The 11,056-nt window shown below is 39.8% G+C and overlaps 1 protein-coding gene across 1 annotated transcript; it reads left to right on the top strand.

The window, feature by feature from the left end:
- Nucleotides 1-7,829: 7,829 nt before the first annotated feature.
- Nucleotides 7,830-9,065, top strand: LOC109140937 (hypothetical protein). Its single transcript, XM_019269470.2, has 2 exons — nucleotides 7,830-7,915; nucleotides 8,289-9,065. Exon 2 carries the CDS (start codon nucleotides 8,342-8,344, stop codon nucleotides 9,059-9,061), a length of 720 nt encoding a protein of 239 aa, XP_019125015.2. The 5' UTR covers nucleotides 7,830-7,915; nucleotides 8,289-8,341; the 3' UTR covers nucleotides 9,062-9,065.
- Nucleotides 9,066-11,056: the final 1,991 nt, after the last annotated feature.

Here is an 11,056-nt window from a genome sequence, read left to right as displayed (position 1 = left end):
TGGGATTTTCTGTGATTATCTGAGATTTAATTTCATCCAGCAGAGACAGAAAACCTTGTTTGGACCCCAAAGCTACAGAAGTGCTCATATTTAAAAAAGAACATCTAATATCAGAATAACAGCTCTTCACACGTCCTCTGCTCCCATCAGGCTACAGTAGACACTGTGTTGTATGATGCCTCAGTCCTGCTCTGACATCTGTGAGTTTCAGGATGTGATACAGCAGAGACTCTGTGTCTCCATGCAGTCTGCAGTGTCTCTGTGTGCTGCTGTCAGTCACACTTTAGAGTGAATGAAGGCTGTGGAGCTGCTGTCTCACTCTGCTGGTGGAGCTGACTTCTCTCTCCTCAGTCTGCTCTCATCTGGTGAATGTCAAAGAAAATCAGAGAAACAAAAGCAGACCTGATGCTCAGTCCATCTCCATCTCTTACTGTGTGTCATGCTCTTACATGTGTGTATGGATATGAAGTGATATACATACATGCCACAGCACAGACAGGTCTCACACAAATCCAGTTTCTATCTGGTTTGTTGTGTGAGTGGACCAACAACAACAGCCTCCTCCACAGTTCCACTCTCTGACAAAATGTGTCACTGCACTGAAACATCAGTGCAATGAAATTAGATTTCATGCTTCTCCAGATCTCAAGGTGACCGACACAGAGAGAGTGTTTGTGTCCACTCAGCTTTCTGTGTGTGTCTGTCTGCCTCTCTCTTACTGCCTCTGCTGTGACACAATCCTCTTTTGATGCTGATGCAAAGTTCACAAAAATCTACTCTGGCAAGAAATTCAATGATTTCAGCTGCTGAATATTCAGCTCAGAGAGGAACTATTTGAATTTCATTTTTCGGTGAGTAAAAGTGATGAGTCATGGTGCTGTCGGATTCTTCAGAGTTGTAAAGAGATTTAATGAGTGTCTGTCTGCTGGGAGAAACGACTGTACAGACAAAGATAGATCATTTATGGATTTATACTTTATTAAAACCATATTCCAAGAACAAACACATGATTGTCAAACAAAACCATTGATTACAATCTGACCTGTTGTGGAAGCTGAAAAATCGTGGTATAAAACTTTGGAAGCACAAACATCCTGTTTTTTTTTTGTTTGTGTTTTCCTGGCTTTATTAATGTTGATACTCAGTTTCTGTTACAATTTAAGGATTATTAATTTTCTGACAAGTAATAATAAGCAGCTTCCATCTGCTTATCATTCAGTTAATGTCACTTATGAATCAAATTTAATAAGAAAACAATCAAATGGTGAAAACAAACAGTGAGCCTGAAATTGAATCAGATTATCAGTTTTCATCAGTCCAGAATGTAATAATATTTAGTCTGTGATCACTGTGAATCAGTCGTCTCAAATCTGTATCTAGTTTGTTGAAATTGACCCCTTTTAGTATTAGGGTCATATCGACATGAATCAGAGCTAAAGTCAGTCAGTTTGTGAGTAAAGGCTTTTCTCTGGACTCTGGAGAGAAAACAGCAGATCGTATTTCCACTGTGCTCTGAGAACATAATGTACTTTCCTCTGTGTGAAGGTTTCAAACTTCAGTAAAATCTCCTCGTAAACTGCTCGTTAATGTTTTAGCCCAAGACGGCTGAACTGAGATTCACATCAGACTTGAAAGCTAACGAGCTGAGCTCTGCTCACACTCTGCAGGAGAAATCAAAGTCTCTCACAGAAGAGAGCTCAACTGTGAAGGTTTCACAGCACAGGTACATCGTGACAGGACAGGAAGAAATTCACTGACATTTTACAAAGTGGCAAAAACACACGACCAACAACTAGCAGTGAAAATAAAGGTCACAGGTGGATGGAGATCTGTGTACTTTTATGAACATGAATACATTTGTGGATTCAAACTGACTTCATGCATTCACATCTGTCTGCATGTCTCCACACCTGTCTGATCCTGTTAGATCACTGATCAACACTGAAGTCCAGCGATGGTGAGCTGATGAAAATGAACTTTAAATCACCTGATAATGAAAATTCGATTGCTTAGCCTCCATCAGCGTTCAACTCAGTGTCGTGCCCTGAGATCTTCACAGATTGGACATACATGGTTTCCACTGAAAACAGCAGAACAAATGAAGTGTGTTTGATGTGACAGGCCAGTCCCAGTTTGTAAATGGAGGTCAGAGCCTTCTTGGCCCTGAAGTGGATTTCTCATAAATCCTACATTTATATTGAGCTTTATTTCCAGATGAGGAAATTAAATATGTCTTCCATCATGCTCAAAACCATGCATCATTTCTTAATTTCTTCCTAGATACTGTGCACAGATTGGATTCAATCATCAGTGTAGTTGCTTTAATGATATAGGAGTGATGTTTGTTTGGCACTGGCAGACATCTATTAATGGCAGTACAGTACGTCCTGATCTCTACCTCCTCCTCTCCCACTCTCTGTTCTTCTGCCACCTGTCCTTTCGTTTCCCTCTCCTCTCCTCATTACACAGTGACATACTTTCAAGTGTTAATAAATGTGCTGCTGGTTTTACATGGAATAATGTCCTAATGAGCTGATGATGCATCTGGTTGTAGCTCAGCAGAGGCAGGAAGTGACCCAAAGGTCAGATGATCAGGCTGAAGAGCACGAGGTTGATGGTCAGATTTCCACTGAGCAGGTAAGATTGTGTGAGTGGGAAAGTAAAAGCAGTGAGAGAAATACCACTCCACCTTCAACAGGATCAACAGCTCCTGTCTTTGTGTTGTTGTTCTGTTTTAGCTCTTTCTGATAAAATGTTTAAACTTAAAGTCACTTCATTTGTGCAGTCAGAGTGCTTTCACAGTGTTTTATTTTACTGATTATTTTCCTTTTATCAGACACTTTTATTGAGTTATTTAATCTGCTTTAATAAATAGTTTCCTTTCCTGTGCTGCAGATTTTATTAGCAGCTTTAGTCTCTTATCGGCCTTTTGTAACTTTGCACATAAAACACAAGAACACTGAGTGACACTTTTAAAGGGGAGTGTTTGATTCACAGCCATCAGTCGGTCACTTGCTCTGAGGAATGCTGCTGGCTCCTCTCAGTCAGTGTTCACTGCCAGCTCACACTTGACACTTTGCCAACTAATGTCTGAGGTGTTTCAAGCAGTCACACTCACAGTATGATCTGTACTTCTGTCCAAACCTTTCACACATCGTTAGAGGCCATAAATGTTGAGAAAACTTGACTGGAATCTCTCCATCATGGTCGACTCATGGTAACACTTTTGAGTTTCCTGAAGGTGGATTGTGGCCAGTTTGACCAGTTTGAGGAACTCCAACTTCAGTCTGTGAATTCTTTTCTCAACACGTCAGGTCAGATGTGAACATCCGTTCTCCTCCTGTGTGTGAGACGCTGTGATGTGGAAATGAATCTGTTCTCGTCTCTTTATCAAAAGCTCCAGGATGGTTTGACTAATCCTTCTCCTCAAAGGAAACAAAATCAATTCATTCATATTAATCTCCCTCCATGTTTATCATCTCTCCCTCATGATTAATTGTAGTTTTTGTTACCATCGGCTCTTTAGAATATTACAAACATGTCATCCAGGGAAATATGTAAAGTGTTTGGAGGACAAACAGATGTTGTTAATCAGAGTTTAATCAGGCCTTTGACTGTTTCCTGTCTGAGACGATTGTTCTCTGTACAGACCTTTTTCACAGCAGCCATTTTGACGTTCCATGTAGGGTCAGTGCAGGTGTTTCCAATCATGCTAATTAAGGTTAATTAGTGTCATTGGTAACACCTGTGTTCACCTTCTATTGATGTCAAAATGGCTGCTGTGAAAAAGATTAGTGTTCACATTAAACAGTGACTTTAAAGCTGCTGCTCATAATATTTGATGTCATGTTCTAAATGTGAGTCTTTTTGAAACAGCACATGACTGAAAATATCTATCACTGTTATCTACCACTTGTATAATATAAATCTAATGATGTTTCTGATAAATATAACATCTTCCCTCCATCCACAGTTCACTCACTTAAGACGTGTTATGAGAAACAAAACTCAACACACTCATAAAATACATTTTCCTTCGGCAGCGTTCCCATCTGTTGTTGTGGAAGAGAAAACTCCTTTTTTTTAAAATGAAATCCATTTGGGGAGAAAATTAAAGTGAAGTTCTGTGTTACACCCACCATCTTGTCTCCTGTTACTGCATTTTAACTCCATTAAGGAGAAATCACTTCAAAGTCCACCAGTCACATGGAAACAAAAGGAATGAGGCCGAGTGCAGGAAGGAGAGGAGCAACACATTGTTCAGTCAGCTCTGTTTGTCACTTTACTGATTTGTAGAAAGCTTCAGACTCTCTCATTGTTTTCTATCTCATTTATTCAATAGAAGGTCTGAAGAAGTGTTTTGTTCTCCTGCTGTGTGTGATATTACTTTCCCTGTTCTTTGTACTTCTGACAAACAGCAGGTGTAAGTCTTAAAAACACACAGAGATGTGAATGTTGCAGGAAGTTGAACACAAACCTCTACACACATCAGACTGCGCAGTTTTTAACTCTGTACTTTGACGTTCATGTGGAGATCAGATGACTGGAGGCTCATTGATCCCGTTCATCACGACCTCCTTTCTTAGTTTCTCTTTAGCAAAAGTGAAATTTTCTGTTTTATTCTTTTCATGAATTTCTGCAACAGAAATAATGTTGGATTGATGCGATCATATACATGGAGATCTGTTACAGAGCTGTGAGAACATTCATGAATCACCACAGCCTCTGATTTATAATAAATATCAGCTGTGCTGGGAGACGCCCAGACAGTCAAAATAAAGCTCTATTGAAATGAATGGTGTTTGCTGTCCACTGACTGATGGAACGCTGAATGACCAGCATGGCTCCCTCTGTCTGTAGTTCAGCTCAGTACATTTGGACTTCATTGTTGAATGAACATCAGGATACATTCAATTAAAACTTGAAAACACGCATACTGTAAATGAATGTGATAAGACACCCAGGCGTCAGAAGCTTTGAACCTTGTGTTCAGCCAAAGAGTCTGTCACAGGTGAATATGAATTCTCTGCCTGATGACATCATGAAGTGTTTTTACATTAACAGTAATAGATTTGTGATTGACATCTACTTTTAATGTGTATTTACTGAAAATGATAGATCCAAGTGGAGGATAGATTTTAGGAAAAAACACAATTTGAAAACAAAGTGATGTTGACATTTTGTTTTCTTCCACTACATTAAAGCTGCCATCTGCCCACAACAGAATTACTCTTTGCAAGGTATGTACAGAGTCTAAGAACGAGCCTGTGATGGTGTTAAAGTGTGTTATACTGGATGACATTAACTCAAACATACACATCATGAATAATGCGGACATGTATTCAGCACATCACATAGTCCATAGTCCTGTACCTGAAGATCTCATGTGTTGAAGCCCCACAGAGGAAACTCCACTGCGCTGGTGTCTTCTCAAATAAACAGCTTCTCTGCTAATGAGCTGCTGACGTACAAAAGCATGCATGTACACACACACACGTGCATGTGCACGTGCGCACATACACACACACTCTTCCAGAAAAACCTCTTGGCATTGACCTCAGTACTTGGAGTCAGATGTTTCAAACAATGGGGTGACAACCCAGTAGTGTTGTTTTTGGCGACCTGTTTTAGTCAAGTTTCAGTCGACTAAAAGTCTAAACATTTTAGTCTTATTTTAGTCCGAATTATCCGTGACTATTTTAGTCTAGTTTTAGTCCATGAAAATTGTATTTTAGTCTTTTTAGTAATGCAATTCTATTTAACCCAGTCAATATAGTATAAGTACCTAGTAGTATAGATGAAATCAAAATTTTCTTTTAGCCAAACCCATTTCACAATTCAAACAAGGTTGTCTTATTATTATATTATTGTCACCTTATAGACTCAAGAATACATCCATTCCAGACACGGAAGACGCTCTGATTTGAATTGACAACATATTTGTTTTACCAACCAAACATGTTAGAAGTACACACACATAAATTTAAAATAAATAAATAAATAAAATAGCATCACATGACAATGCCTGAAAAAAATGAATACATTCATTCATCCATTTCTGTTTTCTTTTCCAGTTCTATGTAATGAAAGTGTGTCCAAGTGTCGTTTCTTCTTTTTCTCCCAATGACGATCCCCGGCTGGCCAGCCATCGGTCCCTTTCTCTGTGTCAGTTGTTTGTCGTTAACGTGAACCCGCTGCATCTTCTAAATAATGCTGCGAGTGGGGATTGAGAAAGTGACATCGCTGCGACTGTGTAGTGCGACCTGATACAGCCCCTGAAGTGAGACAAAGGAAACAGAAATACTGCAAAATAATAATAACAATGCGACTAAACAAGACGAAATAACGTTATAACATTTCGTCTCGAATGAGTCAACGAAAATGGACACCGGTGTTCTCAGTCAGATGATCCGTGAGGCCAAAACCAGCAAAGTTAGCCTGACTGTTGTCTGGTTGGATTTCGCCAATGCTTATGGATCAGTCCCTCACGCCCTCATCCATCGAACGATACAAGCACACCCAAGAAAAACTTGTACCTCTCTCGGCATTTCTTCCGTAACTTTTTGCTAGTTTCACTTACTAAAGGGATGTGTGGGTTTTGGTGATAACATCATCTTTGTGATTAGATGCAAAACCTCTGGCTAAAAATGCAACCGATACAGAGACTCTTCAGAAAAACCTGTACCCCTCTTGGCACTGGCCTCAGCATAACTTTGGCAAGTTTCACTTACTAAAGGAATGTCTTTGTGGATTTAATGATCGACGGGGAGCCTCTCCATTGACTAGAATACTTACTACAGCATTTACCAAACAAAACAAAAACAATTCTCCATCAGAATTATATTGTGGCATTCTTTTGATGTAGACAATTGAATGACCAAGGAAGAAGCCACCAGACGAGTAAATTTGCGACGACTTTTAGTCATTGACAAGAACTTTGTGTTGGAAAAAGTGTGTAAACATGAGGAGTATCTATTCATTTAAATGGAAAATTGGAGTCCGATTTCAGTTTCAGTCAACAGGGTGACAACCCAGTGATGCACTTCAGATCAGTCTTTGGCTTAAGGCCCAGAGTCTCAGGGCCACTTTTTGAAAGTGTCGTCTTGGAATCAATATTTTACACACAATCACTAAATAGCCTTTGCATGGTCTCATTTATTTGTTAGCATCCTTACTGTGATTGGATGCACAGATTCCTGTTACAAATGCAACCGAGGCACATACCTTTCCAGAAAAACTTGTACCCCTCTTGGCAGAAAAATGCACTCCAGTCCAGTTTTTCATATGTTTAGGCTACTTTCTGTTCCATGCCAATAAATGCTCACACATTTTTATACAATAACTATGAAAATTGCCCCCATGAAAACCACAAACAAAATTCTATCTGCTTGTCTTGATACCAACTGACATGAATGAGAAAATTTGTAAATTTTGTAATTTGAGCCTTTACATCCCTGTGCTCTGTGTGTGTAACTGCCAAAAGTCTAATCTATCAGTCTGGACACAAAATAATGGAATATAGTCAGTTTTCATAAGTCTAATAGTCAGTCTCAGTCATAGTAAAATTGATAATGTTCCAGGTTATAAAGTGTGAATTTCATGTCTGTATACTAATAAAAATCAATGGTATCTGGTCACCCATACTGGTTTGGTTGGTGTGGAGGCCTACAATTAAAACAACACAATGAAAAGGATACTATCATTCACTACTTGTGCAGCCTGTGGTTCGAGCTTGGAGCCGCAGTGCCTCTGGGAGAAACTCACCTCATCCAATCAGCATAGGGAGTCACTTCCTTGTGTTTGCTCCCTTATTTGGCAGGAAGGGGTGGTCCTAATTTGACTACAGGGAGGAAAATGGTATAAAGGAAAGTCAGATGGCTCCAGTAGACAGAGGGATAGAAACCGTTTCACTCTGGTGATAACATCTTATCTAGTGGCTTGTAATCTATAGTCTGACCAATGTTTAATCTCTGGGTGATAGCTGAGTCAGCTAGGACTAATTGAAATGAATGTGAAAGATGGTTGATTCATGTTTTTGTGTAGCTGGGAATCAGGAAATGAGAGAAACAGGCTTGAAAACAAACAAAGCAAAACATCTTTAGTTAAAGTTAAAGGTGCCAAACAGCCTGAGCTTAATACTTAGGGTAGTGCAAGCAACAATACTGAGACCCCGTGTGACCAAACCTTTAGTTAAAGTTCTTAGACTGCGGTCAGAACCTAATATGCAGAGTATGGACATAGTTTTAAAGAACATCTGGTGTTTTTCTTTGTTTTTTTTATCTCTCCAGCCTCCAAACTCACTTTGTGTGACACTCATTGTGGCAGAAGAAAAGCAGCAGTGATGGCTGATGTAGTAAATATCATGGAAGCTGTAGCCACAGCATTGCGCTGCATGGAAAAGGTGACTTCCTTTGCTTCCTCCTTCAACCCCATCTTTGGCATAGTCTCCTCTCTGGTTGCAGTGGCTCGCAAAAGCCTGGTTGAAGATGAGGGCCATGTTTTAGACAAGGGCTTCCAGGCAATCAACACCAAACTGGAGAGCATCTCCCAAAAGAATCACCAATGCCGGAAGAAGATCTACATTGACGAGGTGAATGAAACCTATGGCAAGCACGAAGAGTACATCAAGCACCAGTATGCTGCCTTCAATAGCATGGTGGCGCAGGCGAAGAAAGATCCAGACAACACCCAAAACTACATGGAGACCTTTAAGAAGATTTATGAGAAAGACAAGAGTGATCTGAGCCTGGATGTGTACTACAGTGGTGTGATGGGTACCAATCTGTTTGGAAGAAACTTGCTGGAGGTGTACCTAGATAACTGCGAGGGCGACCGTGAAATCATGGAGCGCCACTGTTCACACATCGCTCACCTGTTCCACATGGGCCTCATCACCCTCACAGCCTACACAGCTGTTACAAAGGATGACAAAGACAAGTGCGGGAAAAGTGGGCCAAGAGGGTGGGAGACACAGTGGAAGATGCAGGAGGTGCTCGGTCAGTGCAAAGACAAGTTGTCCAACATAGTGCAGCAGAGAGGAGGTCCTCTGGTTTCGTGTTAACAACATACCCACCTGTGGACCAATGGAAAAACAAATTATGTTGTAATATATATAATATATATATATATATATATATATATATAGATATAGATATATAATAAGATATATTAAGATATATATATATATATATGGGCTGTCAATCGATTAAAAAAATTTAACAATTAATCGCAAAAAAACTCTGTAATTATCGCGATAACGCGATTAATCTTCAATAATGTTCAATAAATTAATGCATTTTTCTGAGACTGAAGCGTATAATGAAATATTTATTATGTAAAATGATCAAATTAATGTAGAATAAACTCAGTAAAGTATATGAAATTCATCATGTTATTGGCTAAGGTGCACATATGCACATGCAACAGAAAAAAAGCCAGAATGAGAAATATACTGAGGAAGTGCACACTCGGTAGGTAGACTGGGTGTTTGCTTTGAGGTGATATGTTAAGAGTCGTGTTCTTTTCTGTGGAATTTAAATTCGGCTTTGCAAACGGTGCAAATTGCTTGTTTTTGTACAACGAGCCGTCGGGCAACTTTTTAAAATTAATGTTCCCCCTAAAAGTCCGTCCTTCTCCATCTTTAAGGCCTAGACTCTCCTTTAGTTAGGAAGATCATAGACATATATACACAAGACTCTCCTTTAGTTAGATAGATCATAGACATAATATACCAGACTCTCCTTTAGTTAGGATAGATCATAGACATATATCACCAGACTCTCCTTTAGTTTAGGATAGATCATAGACATATATACACAGACGCCTCACTGACCAGGTTGGTTCCGTTGCTGCGATACGTTAACGTGTCCGCCATATTGGATGTGGCATCATCTGCCGTAAACTAAAACAAGCAGGGCCGTTTTAGCTGTGGGCAATGTGGGGCGACCGCCCAGGGCGCAGTCCCTCGGAGGGCTTTGAAGTTAATGCCTCTTATACACCCTTCACACACCACTAATAATTGGGAACAAAGCCTACTTTGCCACACCAAAGGGCGGCCGCCACCGAAGTAAACAAAACCGCGTACATTGCGTTAATTTTTTTTTAACCGCGTTAATATTCCTTTTAAATTATCGGACAAAATTAACGCCGTTAATTTTGACAGCACTGAATATTAATTATACCATTGGTTATGCCAACCAAGCGATGTTTTCATTGTGCGCTGAGTCTGCACCGATACTAAGTGCAGAATTTTAGTTGTTGTATCAGCATTGTTTTTTATGTTTGAAAGACACCCACTATATGCTTTGTGTTACAATATGTCCAGAATATGCTGAAGTTTTTAATACAATCTCTTCAATATAAAATATACTAATTATTGGTTCATCAATTGTATATGTGCCAACTCATTTCATCTACACGTACCAACAATAGAAGAAATCCGAACAAAAAGCTGTCTATAGCACTGAATTCAAAAGTTTCATTTTGTATAAACAACAACTGACTGAGAAAAAACAGCGAATATTTGTGTTGATTACACCCACCCTAAATGGGATGACACCAGAAAACAACTAAACTTGAACTCATAAAAACTGATGTGAACATTCAATGATGAGGTGAGAGACTGACAGGCGACATAACCAATAACCAAGGCCAGATGAACTACGGACACGAGACGGACTCACCCAATAACATTAACCAGGGAGGCATTGGAAGTAAAGTGTCATTGCGGAAAGACCTGCAAGAACCAAAAAGGGCTTAAAAAGGGGATACACCAAAGCTGGACCAAATGGTGGAAAAGAGGGGTCACAGTGCAGCACACACGTGGTAGCCACCTGTGAGATGCAGGAGGCTCCAGGCAAGGAAGCTCGCCCCACAGCACTGGGACGATTCTCGAAAGTCAGAGCTCACACAATAACCTACAACCTTGGCAAGGAACGTTTTGGAGTCGAGGAAAAGAAAGTCAACCAAAAACTGAAGTGTGAAAATGACAATTTATCATTTTATGAGGGCTTATGTATCGAGATTTCTTGTTTAGTGACTTCCTGTTGTTTCCGTT

The sequence above is a fragment of the Larimichthys crocea genome, unplaced genomic scaffold (assembly GCF_000972845.2).
Source record: "Larimichthys crocea isolate SSNF unplaced genomic scaffold, L_crocea_2.0 scaffold3074, whole genome shotgun sequence".
NCBI classification, from domain to species: Eukaryota; Metazoa; Chordata; class Actinopteri; family Sciaenidae; genus Larimichthys; species Larimichthys crocea.
This window is presented reverse-complemented; position numbering and strand designations above follow the sequence as displayed.

Excerpts from the sequence above, each read along its gene's own strand:
- LOC109140937 (XM_019269470.2), top strand. The coding sequence starts at position 8,342 with ATGGCTGATGTAGTAAATATCATGGAAGCTGTAGCCACAGCATTGCGC.